At 32.7% G+C, this 21,659-nt stretch overlaps 1 protein-coding gene and 1 long non-coding RNA gene across 2 annotated transcripts in view; one reads left to right on the forward strand and one right to left on the reverse strand.

The window, feature by feature from the left end:
- The window catches only part of LOC106720302, a 132,157-nt gene that overhangs the window by 107,204 nt on the left and 3,294 nt on the right, over positions 1 to 21,659 (reverse strand). The window contains exon 2 of the mRNA XM_014514915.2: positions 3,890 to 4,058. Within this exon, the coding sequence (XP_014370401.2) occupies positions 3,890 to 3,935 (46 nt within the window). The 5' untranslated portion in view covers positions 3,936 to 4,058. The remainder of the gene's footprint in view (positions 1 to 3,889; positions 4,059 to 21,659) is intronic.
- Positions 8,911 to 12,367, forward strand: LOC106708106. Its single transcript, XR_001356874.2, has 3 exons — positions 8,911 to 9,171; positions 9,895 to 10,044; positions 11,878 to 12,367. It is a non-coding gene; the product is annotated as an uncharacterized LOC106708106 (long non-coding RNA).

A 21,659-nucleotide genomic window follows, 5' to 3' on the forward strand; every position in this document is an offset into this window, starting at 1 on the left:
GCTCACACGAATTGCAAATTCGACACAATAATATATATAATAATACTTACAACTATCATAGGATTACATAATAAGCATTGTTAAAAATTTTTGTAACGTTTTTAACTAGAACTATCCGCAACTATTCCTTTAATATTTTTATTTTCTTTAATAAAATTATTTGTTTATAGTTCTTCCAATCATTTGCTATAGCAACTTCGTGTTTCATTCCACAAGCATTTTACGTATACGTACACATGTTGTTATTACATCTTCATTTCATGTCAAACTAGTTTTATTATTGTGATTGCAACAACACAAAGGACGTCGACTTCAAAAGGAAAACCTGCATTTATAGTCCGATAACCTTTGCAATATGTCATGGTTAACTACATTTCTTCTCCGGAAATGTTACTGGTTTAACTCATCCTTAATTACAGGTAGGTAAGAATTATCATTCGAGTGGCTGTCAACTTAAAATTAATTGAATCGTTGCTTGCTTATTCTATACAAATAGAAACCATTACTTACAACGTCGTCGTCAACATTTAACCTTCTAAAATAAAATAGCAAATACACAACGATTTGTGTATTTGCTATTTTCGATAAACGCACTCGAATTTGAAACAATTAAAAAAAAATAACTGAAACATTAACGAGTTGCTAAGTTTTTGAAAAAATACAAAGAGAGATCTTATCAAAATCAACAATCAGTATTGTTGTTTACAAATCTTTGTTGTTCATACAGTGAAGTTTTTTTTTAATCAATGAATAAACAAATCTTCTCATGCATCATATGTAACTGAGATTAAGGTAAGAACGTAGTAAAACACAGCATAGTGTATATTATATCCGATTCATCGTTGCTTTCTGAGACCAAATACTCTATTTAAAACATGTATCTGTATTTTGTCAAATATAGTGAGAGAAAGATCACAAACTTTGACTATACGTTGGTTCAGAAAATGGGCAAAGTATTCAACACGAACAAAGTATTGTACATTATTTTATACGCATGTAAAATACTTCTCCTAAACTGAAACTGTATATAAATTATGTTTGTTACATTTTATGTCAAATACATTTACATTCGTAATGAAAAAAAAAATCAAAACGTTTAACTAATCAAAAATTGCTACCCGGGTAGCGTAGGCTTATAGAATCAACTTTAAACTAAATAAAATAAAAACAATTTGCGACAGTATTTTCTAATCTATCTTCCTAACCGCAGATAGATTTAATAAGACGGTTGCCATGGCGACGGCGAGTAATTTACTCTAGCGATCCAGAAACCCTAAATCAAATTATACATTTTTAAATTATCACAGTCTACTTGCTAGGTTGTGTAAATGTTAGATACTATAACTTTAGATAAATGCAGAAAAATTTAAAATTTATATTGAAAATAACATTTCTAAGCGATTTAGGAGTTGTTCTAAGAATTCTCTGTCAAAGGACTAATGCTTGAATTGCCAGCAAATGTCTCGATAAATCGATTGACATCTCGCAATTAATTCCACTTGACTTACATTGAAAGGGCCGTAGAATTGCTACTGAATTCCTGTACAATAAGTTTGAATATTTTCGACTTGATTCAGGAACTTTGCTATTAATTTTAATTCACTATTAACCGAATATATTTGAAATAAGTGCTTTTGTCGACAGCATAAATTTTACTCATTATGCCGTAGGTACTTCATTGACTCAGAAAAAGAAAAAAACATATGTAATCTGTTATAAATTTCTAGATCTTAGACATCTTTGAAGGTAATGCGATAGCTCTTTCTGAAAAACATCTCGATAAATTAACGCTAAGTAATAAACTGACACAATACCGTACACCTGGGATCGCTTTATTACCCAGTAAAATAAAATACGTACTGTTTATCAACCTTTCCTTTATTTTAATAGCCTCAATAAAGATGGTTTGATGGAAACGGAGTCTTACGGAAATTGCCAGCGCAGAGTAATGGGTCTTTATAAATTAAGGCATTATCATTTTTCCGTTAAAATATGACCTATATATACATGGCGGTCAATATCTTTAAGCGTCACGACGAAACATTCGTGATTAATGTTGTAAGGAATAGATGTCTCTACTTTTCTTTATACGTGTGAAATTAAAGTTGAAAACGTATTGTAGTTTAACAGTCAGTCGTTTAAATAGTTATAAATGTCGTTTATAAAAATTAAGGAAAGTTAGTTCTGAATGGCATAATTTTAAATACTGATTCTACATTACAAGCCATTTTAGATATGGCAATAAAACCATCTACTAGACGCTTAAAGAATTTAACTAGACAATGTCTTTCTATTACATTTTTATTTTAACAAAACATGAAGCTCTACAACTCACCTCCAGGAGACAACGCTTATATTTCTTCCTATTGCCATGACAGGAATAAATTACTCCGCTTGTTTGACGAGGTATGAATATTAATTTATACAAGTTTTAGTTTTATATGACAAAAAATTAAGTTATATTTTACACAAATTGTTTGGTTAATTAAAAAAAATGTATTGGTCAAATTAAATTATTGACTTCATTGTTAATTTGTATTACATTATTATAATCACTCACCCTCGTATATCAAAGTATTCGTCAATTAAAGGTAGGCGATGCATCGGTAATGGTGGATGTCTTTGTCTTTTGTAATTGTCTTTGTCTTTGGGCAACAGTCGCTTCGTTATTTTGGCGGATAAAGATGGCCACTTGCTCGTTTACCACCTAATAGTATAAAAAAGTAGTAATTACGTTATTAGGTCTACATTCACCTCATGTATGAAAAGATGAGTGTTATGAGCAGGGAAGAATTGCATGTGATAAGGACAACTTTAAATAAATATATATAAAGATTGGTACATTAGTAGGGTGACGAACGATAGATCAATCTAGAAGACAGTGGTAGTCGCCAGCTTGTTGCTGTTGTACAAATGGGCAGGCTGGACCGGTGCAATACCACGAACACACTGAACATAGGCGTCGAGTGGAAACAATTCATCTCAGGAGTATGCGTGAAGGTCTTTTCGGTCCTCTTTCCCTTCAAATTATTTCCTTATAAGGATAGGGTGGAAAGGGGAAATGGATTTGACGGAGGAGGGGACATATAGGAAAAGGAAATATTCTCTTTCTCTGCTTACTCTCCTCCATCGGATAATGGTAATCAACGCATCTTGCGGATCATCAATTGCGGCTTTTCTAGGGGCTACGGTCGCTATTTCAGATGGCCGTTTGCTCGTATGTCACCTTATAATATAAAAAAATATACTGTACGAAAACCTGGTGCACCGCATATAGAGTAGGTAAAGGGCAAAGAGAGGATGATGACTATTTTGGTATTTACTGAATGAGCATAAGCACAAGACTATGTTTAATCTAAATTGACCGACCTTTTTTCAATAGGCTTAGTTTGGGTACATCACATTTATGTCTGCTAAGCGACGTTTAAGACTACCCAACCCTTATTAGAAAAACAATCTTATATCGTTTACTTGACAGATTTAGTAAACAAATAAGGACCCCTCCTTCGCATACTAATATTTGTAACAAAACCGTAAAAAAAAAAATTGCTTGTATACAACATATTTTTCCTCAACAACTTTAGCATATGTGCTGTTTATCACGCAATTTGTTACCTTTTCGTACGATATTAGCTCAGTGGCAATGTATTTCACTAAACCTCTGCAGGATATTGAGGATAAAATCCGAAGGCTACGCATGTACGATACAGAAATAATTTATTTTACAAACTCGGCCATTTTTTTAAATTATAATAAAAAAAACTTCAAATATGTAGACGAAGGAATAAAGAATCATAGGACAAGGTGTTATACAACCTATGTTATATAACTGCTTATTTAGGTTAAATTTGCTAACGTTCAACACATAGCCTTAACACTAGCTACTTACATTTCTGTGAGTCAGTTTTGTGGGGCGATTTCTTCTCGCGCACCATCTTGTGTTAGACGGTGGGGAGGTTGCGGAATTCGCGGTAGGGGGCAGTTGTTGTGGTTGAGAAGCTATCGGCTGCGACTCGCGCTACTCGAACCCAGTATAATCACGGACTCGTTCCAGATTCCTGCAAAAATGTTACCATGTGTTTACTACTGAAGTTGATCAAAACCCTTGTACCGTTGTACGAATCGACCACCGATTAATTTTCTTGAAATACCAAAGTTGAAAAACTTGTCGATCAATGAGTATATTTCGACACACCTATGTGAAAAATAATGGTAGATTTTCTATAAAAATAATCGCTACACAGATAATCCAGTCGCATGGTGTAAACGTTCAAACCGTATTTACTCGACGGTTGTTAGATTATTGGAGCGAGAAAATTCATTAACCTTCCCGAAAAACGATCAAAGCAATTTAGAGCACATTAGGTCGTTGTAGCGATGGCGCAGGCTTGAGCCAGTCAGGACTTAGTAACTCGGAAAGCAGGTCACATCGAACGCTTTACATCTGTACATTGATATTACATAATATGTAAATCGGAAACAATTTTTATTATGTAATTACTATTTGAATTTTTTCTAGTTGTTTCGGCAGTTAGATTTTTTTACTTTAAAAATCTGAAATGATAGTTTAGACAGATACAACGATTGATCAAATTGAAATGATGTAAGGAATTTGTTTAATTAATGTAGCTATCCGAGAATTAATAGCATACTAAATCTAATATTGTCATAGACATAGATTGCATTAAGAGCACACTAATCTAGAATGACGCATGGTAAACACGTAGATTAACGTTATTAATGCATTGATCTGCTAATTATTATCCACGAAGACCTGTAATATATATCTGTTTACTCAAAAGACAATGAGAGAGATGGCAAAATGTGTATTCCAATTTTTTTGACAGAGGAAACGCAATAACAACATAGCAATGAGACCCTTCGTACACAAGGAAAATTAAATCTTGGAAACTAATATTGTATACCTGTGTCGCGAGAATCGCATCCATCTTGAAAATCGCAGCTACTGTTCTCACGAAGAATTACGGTGCCTTTGAACAAACCTCTATGACATTATGTTACGCAAGTCGCTTGCCAAATAAAATCGCCGGTTCGAAGATTTACGTTCCTTTGTATACGAAGGGCCAAGTCTTCATTATAAATCGTCGATTAATTAAGTCTTAATCTTAAGTCTTATTCATACGATATCGTAGATTTATTTAAACGTCGTCGATTCTTACACGCTTAACATCACTTTCAGCCTGTAATTGCTTCGATTGTTTTCAGAAAATTAATAATTCCGCAGCCATTAAATATTCGCCATAGGGAGTGTTAGAGGTATTTTAAAAGTTTTTGTTCTTGTATTTAATTAATACAAATTGTTAACCTTTACATGTTTTTTGAAATTACAGAGATAACAATATGTAGTAATAGAAGGCTCCCACCCAGAGACTAACTAACAACTCGTGCACGAATTGTTGTTACATGGCCTGTAAGGGAATCTCCCTAACTGTAGATTTAGTATAAATAATACTCTAAGTAACTATTTAAGTTATTAGTAAACGACGGTGAATGCTGATTAAGACTGCACATTTAGCCTAATGGAAAAAATAATCGTAAAATTCATATTATTCAATACGGCGATGACCTATTAATAAAGTGTTAACAGGCGAGCGGACGGAAAAAGCAGTTTATCTCGCGTAGTTATTGTTATACTATACAATGTAGAAACAGAGGTTTTAGACGTCTATTTGTTGTAAAACTTTGTTACAATAAAATTGAGGGAGTTTAGAGATAAAACATTTCTTTGTTAGAAAGACAATTGAATACTCATTTGAAAATCGAATAAACTATTAATATGCTGTAATATTATAGAAAACAAATGAATTTTGAATTACAAACACGCATGTCTTATTTTACAATTTTTTTACACATAGCATCCGATAAATTGCACATATTATTGCTATGAAATCTTATTAATATAATTTTAAAAAAATCAATATGAGAGAAAAGACAACGAAAACGAAATTAATTGTGTTAAAAACATTTACGGAAGGATAGGCTCAATTAACTCAAGAGTTAATAACAAGAGTGTTCATTGAAAGGAGCTATCGAGTAAGTTATTTTATTGATTAGGCTTAATTTTCTTTAATACATACCAGAAAATAAAAGGCAACTGAATGTCTTATGTACATTTTATCGTAAGATATTAAAAATGTTTTACATACGTCGTAGTCCTAAAAATAAAAATAAATAAATTAAAACTCAGCTTGTGTGTTATAAAATACCAACAACTATTTTATCAAGCTTGTCCGATAAAATCAGATTAAAAGTGCCCGCAATATTTTCTAAATATAATTTATCAGAGTACGTGCACTGATGTTCCGGTAGGGCTGCCAAAATGAATAAACGTGGACCCGAAGACTGACGGCGAAAAAAAATGTCAATCAGTGACTTTTCAATACATGTCCATAGCTGACGACGAATAAATTATATCCATGGCATGTTTCACACCAACCACTATGACCCACAGACATCGATGTCAAACTTTAACCGATGTCACTATACAAGTCCGCTACATACCTTCTACGTGTGTAGGCAAAATCTTAACTGTCACTTAAACTGTATATTTCTCAGTTTTTCCTACAATTAAACAGTTGAACTGTACAGTTAAAACTGAAGGTGTGCAGCGTTCTTAATTCAAATCAGAGCAGAAAAGGTGCCACCCCTAGTGGTGGCCCAGGGCAGCTGGTGCAGATTTAATATAAGGAGCGTTCGTACGAGACGCGCGGGTAATTCGATTGATCGTTTAGTTTTCACTACATATACTTATTACAGTACACTCGCGCTTTTAGAAGCCGGGATGTTCCTTGCACAATAATTTTAGGTTTATTTTATATCGAGATGGAACAATTCAAAATTCTTAAAGAAAAATATAAACTGAAGCGATGAAATGAAATAAAAACTTACATAAAATGTACATATTTAACTTTATAGAAATACAAATATAGAATAAAAGAAAATAAATAATTGGACAAAACTAAAAAAAAACAAAGGCTACTAAAACCAATGGTTTACATTTTACGTTTCTTTGAAAAAGTACGTTGTTTACAGCTAAATTTATTTAACATGAGTTTACGAAACATTATCAACAGGGCAATATTTAAAAAATGTATATTAACGCAGATGAATAAAGTAATTAAACTAGTAGCGTCAAGATAGTGGGCAGGCTGAGCAAACCTAATGTAAAATTCATAAGCCAGTCCATTCCGCCGCAAACTAATTAGAAACTAAATCAGCATCTTTCACATAGTGTTAACCAACTAAACGTAGTTACTAGTTACATACCATTATGAAATACTACTGTGGGCCTACTTTAATATTACACAATCGCCATCCAGCCAAAATTTGTATTAAAATTTCACCTGTCTTCTTTGTGGTGGTATTTTTCCACAGGTCTAGCATGTCACTCATATAGCAGTTAAAGTTGCTGCGGACTCGAACATTGATTACTTTCATTGATAATTCATACAAATAAATATTTCCCTCGTACGTTTCGTATACAATTTTGCACATACACATTATGTTCGCAATTACACATTTGGATAATAAAAAGTTTCATTACTACAATTCAGCGTCGAAATAAATGGGTATCGTGAGCGAAGAGCTTTTGTGATATTGCAATGGTTGAGCTCATTTACGTAATTTTTGTTAATTCTACCGCAATTTTAATGCAAAGTCACGCTTTTAAAATTAAAACGAACAAATGAATGTTGTTTGCAACAGTTCTATTGTGTTAAAATAGTAATAAACTCTACTTATATTTTTATATGTAGTATTATAAGAAATACTTGACTGTCGTATTTAATATTTATAAAGCGGTTGTTTGAAAACGACACTTTTGTTTCAACCGAGGCATAAACTAGACATCGGATTAAGAGAATATAATAGAAATAGAGAAATAGAAAAGAAGAGAATAGAAATGAAAGCAAGAGATCCGTTCAGTCGTTAAAGTCACGTAGTAATGACTATCCATCCATCTACATTTATAATTGTAGAAAAATGTAAAATAGTCGCAAGGTCCATTAACATTAAAAAAAAAAACAAAGTAAATTATTTAGCACATAACATTAACATGGGTAAATTTTACCCTTTACTTGATTCAGTGCCTAAAACATTCGCGGCGGCTCCTTTGTACGACAAATAAAGGACGCCCGAGGGCGTTAATTAATGGCCCTTTACTTAATTAAAATAACGGCAGTTCACCACTTTTAAATCTAATTTAATTCTATTTTTTCTCCTATTTCCTTTAAATTTTCAATATTGGCTCTTAAATGACAGGGAAAAAACCCTTATAAATACAGATTGTTAAAATAGGCTATCATTGACAGACGTAAGCAATTGTTGTATAATTACTAGTTTACTTATATGAGTTTCGAGGTGTATGATGCTTGGTGTAAGCACTTCATTGCTGAGTGGATAGCAATTAATTTCTTCCCTCATGCCTTCATCACCTATGTACAACAAACAATGTTCAATTACTTCACGCTGTCGTGTTGATGATAATTACATTAGATAGAATTCCTATTACGTGCACGCGATAAGTGATTTACTTGTTAATAGGTGGCGAACGCGTTCACCAATTTCATTACACTACAATGTACAGCGTAAGTACATCAGGAGTTATCGTTGTAGGTAGTTTTAACATAATATATACAAAACATACAACGTAATGAAATAAATTATTTAGTTTTCGTATATAGTTTTCTTAAAAGTCAGACTGCGGTTATTAAAATTAACTATTTTTTTTTTTTTTAAATTTATTTCTGACCTGGATTCAAGTCCTTTGGCCGTATACATATTTACAAATAAACAAACTAAATTAAATCTTTCCTATTGTGGTTGTTATGAATTTAAAAATATAAACAAAAAACTGCGGTCTATTTAATAAATCTTGGATGTGGCGGGGTAAACTATTTTGGTTTTCTGGATGAGCATCTGTTAATTCTTTTAAAAGTAACTGTCGCTGGTTGTTAAATTTTGGGCAACTGAAAACAAGATGTTGCAAATCGGAAGATTCTTCAGGACAATGTTTACAGTGACTGTTCTCGTAGATATTGATTCGATGGAGATGTGTAGGAATAAGGCAGTGACCAAGCCGCATTCTTGATAAAATTGTTATGAATTTCCGACTTCCTTTTGCGCCAAGTTTATCATACCACGGTCTTATTGGTAAGTCTTTCTGCACCTCAGCATACCACTTTCCTTTGGTCTCAACTGCAGTATCCCAGTGCTCTTTCCAAAGCTTTCGCCAATTGGTTTTGAAGTAAATATAGTAATCGGAGAATGGTACTTGTGATTGACTGTCATCTCGATTAGGATCTGTATGTGTTATACTATCAGCAATCTCATTACCGTCTATACCACTGTGGGAGGGAACCCATATAAATTCTATATTAATGCCGCTGTTGTACAAATTTTCTATGAGAGTATATATTTTAAATAAAATGTAGTTAGATTTGTAGGACCGAAGTCCATAAAACAATGAAGTTAAAACACTTTTAGCATCAGTGACTAATACAATATTTACATTACTTACACTACTAGTTATATACATTAAACATTTAAGGATAGCATAGCTTTCTGCAGAAAAAATGCTAAAATTGCTATTCAACTGAATGCATTCACTGTAATTGGCTTGTGGATCATAAAAGGCTGCTCTTACATTTAGTTCTTCTTTAGATCCGTCTGTATACACAAAATAACAATCGGCTCTTTTATGTTTGAATTCTAAAAAATCTGTTTTATTTTTTATTATATCTAAATGAAACTTATTTCTATCATAGTTTATGAGACTGTTATATGAGCATTCATAAATTGGCCATTTCTTACATTTATGTACATCTTGCATTTTACTTTTAACATGACTATAAATAGTTAAAATTTCAATTCCAGAAAGAAGTGACTGAGGAGATATAGTAGGCATTGGCATGAAGTGCAAAGCCTCTCTCATATTGTGAAGTTTAGTGTTGAGATGATTATCTGAAGCTACTAACTTTAAAAAGAATCTTTCTGCTAGTTGAAGCCTTCTAAGGAACAAAGGAGGTATGCAAGTTTCCACTTCTAATGAGTTAATAGGAGTAGAGCGCATTGCTCCACAAATTAGCCTTAACCCTATGTTTTGTATTTTATCCAATTTACAGAGGAAGGAATTATTAGCATTTATGTAAGCTAAGCTACTATAATCAAAGTGACTTCTGACTATGCTTTTATACAACATACTCATAGTTTTGGGGTCTGATCCCCAGTAAGTACCTGCTAAATGACGTAAGATATTTATACTTCTCATAGCCTTCTTACTAATATAGTCTATATGTTTATCAAATTTTAAATGTGAATCAATAACTACACCCAAAAATTTATGATGGTCTACAATGGGAATTTCTTTGTTATTATAAAGAATTTTCATAGCTGTATTTTCTTTACTAAATATTAAAAGTGAACTCTTTTCTGGACTCACTTCTAATTTAAGTTTGTTATGATAATATGTATATAATTGGTTTAAAGCATTATTTAGGTTATTTTTAGCTATATCTATATTTTGATTTATACTATACAATAGTAAATCATCTGCAAATTGTAAGATGTTGACTGATTCAGTATTGACATATTTCAAAATCTCTGAAGTATATAGATTGTACAGCAAGGGAGATAAAGTAGCACCTTGCATAGTTCCTTTATTAGCCGATCTAGGGCCATGTAGTTTATTATTATACTTTACATAAATAGTTCGATTACTTAAACATTCAAATAACCATTTCAAAGTACTTCCTGGTATGCCAATGTCTCGTAAAACTTCAATAAGCTGCTCTATATTTACATTATCAAAAGCACCTTTAACGTCTAAGAAAACACAAACCATGTTAGAATTACTGAGTTTGACTTGTTTAATGTCATGAATCAAAGACACAAAGCTTTCAGAGCAACTTTTACCTTTTCTAAAACCATGCTGAATTGCAGGAATTAAATTATTACTTTCTGAAAAGTATTCTAACCGTAGCTTTAGCATATTTTCAAATAATTTTCCCAAACATGAAGATAGTGATATAGGTCTGTATGAAGAAGCAGTATTTATAGGTTTATTTGGCTTTAATATTGGAATGACACATTGAGTTTTCCAGGATTTTGGTATAATATGACATTGCCAAAGTTTGTTATATATACAAAGTAGTATTTTTTGGGCATTCGGATGTAACTTTTTAATAAGTAAATAAGGTAAATTATCTAAGCCTGGTGTAGTGTTCTTTCTACTTTGTAATGAGGCAGTCATTTCGGTAAATGAAAAAGGTTTATTAAGAAAAGAATTAGCTGCATTTTCATGAGCACTATGAAACAATGATAACAATCTGTCTACATTGAAGCTGTTATTGTCTGATAGATTGTCTAGAAAAGCTGGGATCCATGTATCATCAAAGTTCTTATTGTGACTACTATTTCCGATTCTCTTAAATTTTTTAATATAATCCCAAATCCTTGAAACTGGAGTCATTCTATTAAAGCTACTACACAAATTTTTCCATGACTCTGAGCTCTCAATTTTAATAGTTCTTTTCTTTTGAGCATCTAGTTTTTTATATTCTATAAAATTAGCTATAGTGGGACATGACTTATATTGCTTTAAGGCTTCTTTAGATGCATTCACGGCTACCTCACATTTTACATTCCACCATGGAGCAGGTTTTTTACGAACAATATTACAATTATTTTTTTTACTCTTAGGAATAGTTATATCTCTTAAATCATTTAAAGTATTTACAAAACTATTATACAATTCTAGGCAATCTTCAGACTCAATGTTTAAATTAGAAAAGTAATTTTCAGATAGAGCATAATATTCAGACCAGTTAGCTTTACTATAAATAAATCTTTCTTCCACAGGACCTACTTCATACATACATGGTTGAATATTTACATAGAGGGAAACGGGATAGTGGTAGCTGCCTAAAGGATCATCCTGAACCTGCCAATTACACAAATGAGCAATCGAAGGACTAACAAGAGTGACATCTATTGCAGAAGCCTGTCTGTTGGGATATGGACATGTTGTTGGAGTACCATCATTTAATATGCAAAAATCTAAGTCATCAATTAAGTTATATATATTATTTCCTCTATTATTATTGCTATTGCAACCAAAACTGATATGATGTGCATTAAAGTCACCCATAATTATACAAGGTTTGGGAATATTATTAAAAATATGCCTCAGTTTATTAGTATTAAATCTGCCACTTTTAGGTGGACAATATACACAAAGTATACTGATATTCCCTGACTTTGTCTCAATACTTATGGCTATGTTTTGGATATTTTCATGAAAATTAGTGTTTAATACAGAATATTTCAACCCATGTTTAATTAAAATACCTACACCATTGCATCTATTTTCAGAGTTCTTGTAAATAAAATTGTAATTTTGAATATTAGGTATAACAGATTTATTAGTAAGCCAAGTTTCATTAAGTAAACAAATGTCTATTTTCTTATCTGCAAGTAACTTTTGTAACAATGTTTTCTTGCTCTGTAAACTTTGTATATTGAACTGAACTATATGTAAATAATCCTCCATTAAACTAAGTTTGATATAAATATTTCTTTTATTTTCTTAGTCGTTAAGGGTTCTTTAATTTTGTTATTACCTAGAGCCAATAATGATTTTATAATAGCATTCAGGATAATATCATTGTTGACAATTGTATCTACATCTAAAGACTTATTTATATTATTTACATTAAGAAGTGGAAAGGTTTTCAAATCATTAGATGGTGGAGAACTCACCACAGTGGCATAGTTTTGCTGAGTATATTTCTTCATGTTTTCTTCTATCTTCTGTTTTTTTATTGGACAATCTCTGGATATTGCTAAATGAGATCCATTGCAATTTACACAAGTTATTTCTTCCACATCACATTCCTTATAAGAGTGATTACCAGTACATGAGGAGCATATCTGCTGAGGACTTCTGCAAACTTTGGCCGAGTGGTTAAACTTAAGACATTTAAAGCATTGTAAAACTGGAGGTATATATTGGTGTACAGGATAACGGAATAATTGAATATAAGCATATTGTGGCAGTGTTGTAGTGGCAAAGGTTACTGCAACTGTGGTCAATGGGGATAGTATGTTATTTGTCTTTTTCATAAATCTTTTAATAGATATAACTTCAGCATCGCATGTGATATTTTTATAAATTTCTTCATTGGACATGTCTTTGGGAACATATTTTAAAATACCTATTTTCTCTGTTAAGTGTGACGGTATGAATGCCTTCATTTTATTTTTAGTTAAGAAATCATCCATTTTAAGGAAATAATTGGCTGGTATGGCTTTTCTAAAAGAGACTCCAATTTTGTGCGCATTGACACGGTGGACACCAGTAATGCCCTTAACATTTTCTGTGAATAATTTCGTTAGTGATATGGTATTTCTGTTGCCTATTTTTTCCTGTTCGGTTGATTGAACAAATACTGTAAAATCACCAGTACTGTTTTCTTGGAATTGTCTTTTATAGTTGGGTTTGGTAAAAATTTTGTACTTATCTTGAGGGCCGAAGAAAACAATGTCATATTTCCGTTTCTTTTTTCCGTCCCCAGGGTCCTCCCCATTGTTAGGGGGACCCATTTTCGTTTATTTTTCGTTTTCAGACGTTTAGGATATGAAAGGCAAGGAAAATTAATTTTTTATTGAAAATAAAAATTTAAAGTTGCCGCTCAGGTTGACTTCCCGCCAAAAAGTCTCTAAAATTAACTAAGAGGATCAGTGTTGCCATAGCAGTTAGATTTGCTCCAACAGTACTTATGTTATTCAATAATCAAGATTTTTAGGAAATATTTTGTTTAATTTGCAGAAATTTGCAGTTAGTAATATTTAGGCTTTGTATCAGATGAAAGTTTAATGGCTATAGAATATAACGCCATATTAGAATTACATTTAGAATAATTCAAACAAGCAAAGACCCTTGTTAACTGAAACATTGTCCTAGAGAATGATAAATAACTTGCGGTTAAATTCGACGCCGCAGCATTAGTTAGGTTCGTTTGTATCTTTAAATAAATTTATTTTCGTAAAACAAAAAAACCACAAAGTAAAAAATAAAAAAACTTTGATAATGAAACCTAAATACTGAGATATTTGCTATGTTATTCAATATGAAACCTATTGTTTATCAATTATTACGACTCTGAACCTCAGTTTGATATAAAGACAGGGGTAAATTATAGTTCGCGTTTTACATTCATCAGTTTTATGTTATTTGCTATCCAACTTCTATCATCTGATGTTCGTACCCGTACTTATTTATACAGATAACGTCAAATAGAAAATTCAAACCGACAAAGTCGACATTCTGAAAGCTCCATTTCAGTGTTTTCAAAACTAACATTACCCTATGCTTACTAAATAAAGAAAATAAGTATCTGTGAATAATAAAAAGCTTGCTATCAAAAACTTGTCACGTTTTAATTACGTGAAGTGCCAAAGAGGACTCTAGTTACAACAAAGCGAAGAGAAAACCTGAAATTAGTTAAATTACAAATTGAAGCGTAAAATTTTCTTACGATATTTTTCAAAATAATGCTTAAAAATGATAACTTTGAAAGATTTATTTGAAATACATTTAAATTTAAAATAAAATAAGTTTAAAAAGCAAAAAAAAATCCTCTTATTTTTTAAAAGAAAGGCGTTTGATGAATTCAAACTTGATAATTCTGATTACTCTAAAACATTTTGGTAAGGAATGTTAGTAGGGTTGATAATGGACTTCATTATTCCAACGCAATTTTCTCTGTGACAATTTTATTTAATTTTACCATCTGGTACGTGCTAAGAATATAAATAGATATAATATATACCCATGTCACAGTGTTTTACCTTATATTAGCCGAGTAACTCTCTCAATGATGTGATCTATGCCTTCCTATGCCTCCTTTCCTCCGCCAAATCCATTAAAATATATTTAAATTACCTGGACTTAAATTAGGCCTCTGACACCACAGTCATCACACGAAACGCGGAACTGATTCCACTTTACGCCTATCTTCTGTGTAGGCCTTTGTTAATCATGGTACGCAGAGGATACTACGACCAATACGAGGATGCTACGAGTACATCGCCACAGCATAAACATAAATGTATAAATGGATATATTTTTACGGAAATAAATTTCTTTCCAACCATTTTTCAAACAGTTAAGATTAACACGTTCAGGTCTGAGTACGACAGAGTTTAATTCGTAAGCTTCAGAATTGTACAGTTATCTACCGTAACAGGTCAAGCCGTAAATTATGGTCATTTCAGTTGACACGGGCTCGGGGCTTAGTAACAAAGTCAACAGAGAAATAAGTATAATATACGATAAAATAAAATGTATAATATTTATTTTATTATATAGTTATTATATATAGTATTGTCTTCATGAAAAATTCAGACTTTTACTGCTGCGCTCATTGGGATCTCCAATAGCCATTTAATAAAAAATATATGTTTACTTACGGTAAAATTGACATGTATTTTTCATATTAACTTTATCGTATTGTTTGCATAATATTGCAATAGAAATAACAAAAATTCTTTGGTCGATTCAAAGTTATTGAAGCGTGACATGTTCCCGACTTGAATTTAAATGGAGCTAACGATCCTTAGCTAGTCAGAATAGAATGTCTTTCTACGGCAAAACGTTCAATCAATGGTCTGCGTTAATATTACAGCTTCGATACCAGTTTTATTATTTATGTATGTATTTGGAAATTAATTTCATATTTAACACCAAAACAAATTAAACTAACTTGTTTCTCTTACAGAGTCCTCTTTAGAGTCCAAAAAAGAAACTTTTTCTAAAAAGGAACCAAGATTTTAAGTTTGAGTGTGTGATAACGAATTTGTTTGCAATTATTGTGATGTATCACAACCTTAAACTTTTTTGATAAAAAAGTATATGTGAACATTTCTTAAAGTATAGAGACACGTTCAGACCGAGTATTGCGACTGCATGTACCTTTATGCAATCTTCTATTCGTGTACAAGGCAATATGTTCGACATCGTATAAATAATACAGCACAGGATTCCCTGGAGCGTCACTGATTGATGCGACCAGTTGCCGGGTCGACAGGCCGTCCGAGCGCACTCACTCACTATAATCTACTAATCATTCAATACTGCTACGAGCTTAGCAGATTATTTGAAAATATTTAACTATTATTTTGTTTTATACTATGCACGTGTACTTATGGTTTATTTATTTATTAAATTTATTTATAATACAGTGTTAACCTTGGAAAAACATCTACGTCCCACAAAATCATTTAAAATAATTTGACTGTAGGATCAAAAAGTATTTTTAAATTTATTTAAAATTCTTTAAAAATAAGCTATGTAATTAATAATATCAATAATATAGGCAATGTAATTTACTAATAAAATTTGTCGCAAAGTTAAATTAAGGTTCCCTTATAATTAAGTTCTGTTTCATTTACGTAAAACAAGCAAGAAAAAAAGGAAAGAAAAACTTTGTGAGGAAAAATATGTTTTAAATAAGGTCTTTACAAAAGGTTAATTAAAGTGTAAGAGAAGTACTTGATTATATTATTTTAATTCAACTATGGAGGATGAAATAATGTTCTTCGAAAAGGTCACTACCATAGGTGGGCACAGTTAATCAAAAAGTTAACTTCGTTAATCGTTAATTCGTTAAATAAAAATTTAACTTCGTTAATCGTTAAAGCGTTTAATTTACGAAAATTTAACGCAAGTTAAAGTTAACAGTTAAAGTTAATTTTTGTTTATATTACGAGTATAAGGCGCAAGCGGGAAATGGCCATATGAATAATGTCCGAATCGCATGGACCGATTTTGTCGAGACTTTCAATAGAACTTAGGCTATTTTTTTACTGCCCTTACGAAATCTCGGGAGATCGCTAATCCTATCTTTAATTTAGTTATATAATACTAAAATATAATTAAGACAATAGGAGCGATGTACTAATGCCTGTACCATAATAATGACATAGCATGCACTAGTTAGACACACTTATATACTACACTGACAATGATGGACAATTGACTTTTTCAGTCAATTGTTTTATCGACAATCCGACGTCACGGAATTAGAGAGTTAACTAAATTTAGACAACACAAATTTTCTATTAAACAGTAAGACATGTGATAATATTCAAAAGAAAACAATCAAAACTTTTGTGCAGTATTTACATTTATCTGTTACTATTTGCACCCGGATATTCATTTGCTCATACTCCAACAACTGAACATTTAATTGTATGTATAATTTGGTAATATTTTTTTATTTTATTTCAGCTAAGGACCCACGAACAGACTTATCATTTTTTACGTACTTTTTATTTATTAATATAGATTTATTAATAAAACTTCTAACATCAGAGGAAACTTATTATAACATTGATAAATAAACTATATAACCAATCCAGTGATACATCTCAACGTATCAAACTATACAACTGAGATGCCTTCGATAACTTCTATCATCTAATGATCTATCGTCCGATCTATTGTTATATGTTAAATCAAGTTAAATTACTCTCAGTGTATAGAGCATAAGTTACACGACATAACGAAAACAACCAATCGCGGGTGATGTCTTCTCTCTTTCTTATCACCTATAAAATCGTTATAGTTAGTTAGTAAGAATATGGTTTGGAATTATTTTCAACGACATTCGATTAGTTTTAAAATAAACTTTCGATATACGTAATAAAATCGATGTCTTTTTGTAAAGGTCACTTGTGGCAACATTTCATATATTAAATTTAGTATAACACAGTTTAACATTATTTCACTAACATAATTATTTTATCTTTTTCCTCATTCCTTCTCGTTTTGTCGTATACTTTTTTTTGTAAACAAACAAATTATCTTCGCTATTGTCTTTGCGCAGCGCACGTGCATCCCCGACCATTAGAAGGGTTGGGGCCATAAATCCATCGAGTTCGTTATCGCATTCTCTGTGCGGGCTGTCCATTTGATCCTTTGTTCATATTTTTAAAATGCAAAATTATTTTTCGTTGACTATGAAGAAGCCCCAAAAAACAAACGACGGTAATAAACACCTAAATCCCTTTTGTTTTTGAGGAACGTTTATTGCGTGCACATTTCGTCTTTCGAATTTTTAAATTTATTTTTCATTGTTTGTTTCTTATCTACGCAATGACAAAAAAAAAATCCTATTTGTACGCTTTTTCAAATGAACCATAAACTATTTTTTTTATATTTTTTGTTGTCTTTAAACTCCAACATTAAAATAAATATTTTTGTCTGCTTTTAGAAAGTTTAGTTGTATTTTAGGTACGACGTTGAAGAGTAATCTCGATTATTTTGATTGCAATTCAACGCAGAGTTTATCTCTTTTAATAGATTTTGCGTCTCACGTATAACAATTATTGTATTAAGAGTAAAGTGTTTTCGAACCTTATGTTGATTTTATAACAAAGTCTTTTTCTAAAAAAAGTGATTTTAAATAAATGAAAACCAGTTTTAATGTGAATAAAATGTAATAAAGACTTTTAGAGATATTTGTGTAAATGTGAAATAATTATTAAACTTTGAAGGTGTCTAGCGCCTAAACTTCGCAATATTTGATAGAGGTAAGTTTGTTTAAATCGTCACTATTTTCTAACAAGGATTCTGTGGTACTCTTTTGATCACGTCTATCCCGGCCGCTCGGTGTATTGTATAACATCCATCACACTCGCTCGTTCTCGTTCTCTCTCGTTCTCGTTCACCATTCGACTCGCTGACGGTCGCCGAACATAGCCGAACTTACGAATGTAGCCTGATGCATAATTTAAATAAAATGACAACACGTCAATAAGTGTCTATTGTAACAATTAACGGACTTAATTAACGGAGGTAGAATTTAACGGAAGTTAACAAGAGCGTTAACACTTTTTGAATTTAACTTAAAAGTTAATCCGTTAAGGAAAATTTTAACTTCGTTAATTAACGATTAACGGATTAACGAGTTAATGCCCACCTTTGGTCACTACACTACAAATTTTAATTATAATAAATCCTGACTATGAGAAAAAAAACTCGAATAAACTATCGGAGGCCTTATTTTAGTTCACTTTCCCTTCCTACCCTTTTTAAATTAGCAAAGAATGTGTAAGAGGAAGTGAATTTGACGGAGGAGGAGAAGTGTAGAAAGAGACATATTTTCACTTCACATGGCCGCTTGCTCGTTTTCAACCTTCATAAGAAAAAATTGTAATTTCATGCGTATGACTGTGACGAAAACAAACCGAAAATACAACGCTAACTACGCTGCTAAATGGTTTGCTGCGAAGAAGTCTACCATATGAAATTGTTATTCGCTTCGGTTTAGTTCTCGTGGCAGTGTGTTACAGGCCTTAGCACGATTTGTATATATTTTTTCGTACTTACTATAGGGTCACGATTATATTGCGTGAGGGTATAAATCTAAATAAACGAGTAAAAAAGCGTAATATCAAAAATGGTATTGCTAATACGATTGCTCGTATCCGCCCTTGAAGCTCAAAGGCGGTTATGGATCATAGCAATTGCATTATTATCGGATCGCTCTCAATATTTGTTGAGAAATTCTTGCGGGTATTGTCTTTGTAAATATTTTATCATAGTCTGCGTTGATTGTAAAGATTTTTATATTTTTCTTGACATCGTTTCTTGTTATTTTCTCTTTGTTATATATTTAATGTGATAAAATAAGGAGACATTAGGGTTTTAGTATCAGACTACATAATAATATATAATACTATGCTAGACTTACTAACCGTGGGTTTCCGAGACCAAAATCCCCGTTTAAACATATTGTCATCTTTGTTTTATCAAAGATAGTGACAGGGATACGATATGTTTTATACAGAGATTTTAGTTTCAGAAGCCAACGGTTAGATATACTGGTTACTATATATTTGTTTATTAACATAGATACCCGGATTGGCAACCAGTTAGTTATCATACATTTAGTGAGAACGTAGGCGGACGAATTGAGCTGGTGGGACATTTTGACAAAGTTTAAATGTTCTATAGAAACGCATTAAACCACTCGAAAGTGAAAACAGAAATTTCAGTGCCGTGTGCGTATTTGTTACTTGAATTTCTTCTTGGATTGACATATAATATTTCTGAGCTAACTAAGCTAAGCTTTCTACTGCCACGATAACTGTCGTCACTTATTTTTTAACAAATGATAATCATGTGAATGAAGAATTAATGTTATTCTTTCATTTCAATATTTAAAACAAAAATCCTTCAAGTGTTATAAAAATACATATTTATGTATGTAAATTGATGTGAAATAAATTACAATTTGACAAAAGCAATGCCGTCCGCCGCCGACGGCGGTAGTTACGGCTAGTTATTTAAACTATTCAAAAGAGTTTCAATAAACTGAATGTGTTTTTTTATTGCATTCTAACAGTAACCGATCAGGGAATGCACGATTACAACGCGAACAAAATTGTTATAAAGAGCCGTGTAAATAAATCGTGAACATTACAGAAGTAGGTACCTACTTCTAATGACATAGAAGTTGCTTCGTAAGATAAATTCATAAGTTGATGCTTGTTGTTGTTGATATTCATATGCTTGTAGGAATTTTTTCTAATTAATTTTGTCTGAATCATTATTATAAACTTAATATGTAATTAATGACAATCAGTATAAAAGACGGCAGTTTTTTTTTTTTTTTTATAAGAGAAGGGGGCAAACGAGCGGCGCGAACACCGAAGTGATCATCGACGCCCATGGACATCCGCAACACCACGAGAATTGCAGATGCGTTGCCGGCCTATAAGAAAGAGATATGCTCGCTTCTTGAAGGACCCTAAGTCGTAGTGGTTTGGAAATACCGCCGAGGACAGACTATTCCACAACGCGGCCGTGCGCGGCAAGAAATTTCGCGAGAACCGCACTGTTGTGGAATGCCAGCCATCCAGATGGTATGGATGGTACCTGGCGGTCTGTCGGGTCGTCCGATGACGAAACTCGGCGGCAGGAATCGTTCCAAACAGTTCTTCGGAACACTCCCCGTGGTATAAACGATAAAAAATGCCGAGGGAACTGACGTCCCTCCGTAAGGCCAGAGTATCAAGCCGATCGGTAAGAGCTCGGTCGTTGACGATTCGAGTCGCTCTCCGTTGTATGCGGTCAAATGGAAGAAGCTGGTATTGGGGTGCTCCCGCCCAGAGGTGCGAGCAGTATTCCATGTGGGGCCGAACTTGCGCCTTGTACAGTTGTAGGCGGTGGCCCGGCTGGAAATACTGCTTCGCCCTACTGAGCACACCCAGCTTTTTGGAGGCCAGCTTGGCCTTGTCTTCCAAGTGACCGCGAAACTGAACGTCACTCGATATGTCAACGCCGAGAATACCGATACTGGCTGAGGCAACCAGGGGAGTGCCCTCAAAACGAAGATCTACGACAAAGGGTTGTTTTTTAGCGGTAATGGCGCATACTTGTGTCTTTTTGGGATTGAATTCAACGAGATTTCGTCGACCCCAATCCGAAACTTCACCCAGTAGGGTCTCCAGTTCAGACACAAGTTTGGTCCGGTTCTCATCGGCAGTAGCCCGAGAAACATTGGCACGGGCCGTGTACAGTGCGTCACACGTGCTATCGTCTGCATAACAATGAATGTTGCTGAATTGCAGCA

The sequence above is a fragment of the Papilio machaon genome, chromosome 8 (genome assembly GCF_912999745.1).
Source record: "Papilio machaon chromosome 8, ilPapMach1.1, whole genome shotgun sequence".
NCBI lineage: Eukaryota > Metazoa > Arthropoda > Insecta > Lepidoptera > Papilionidae > Papilio > Papilio machaon.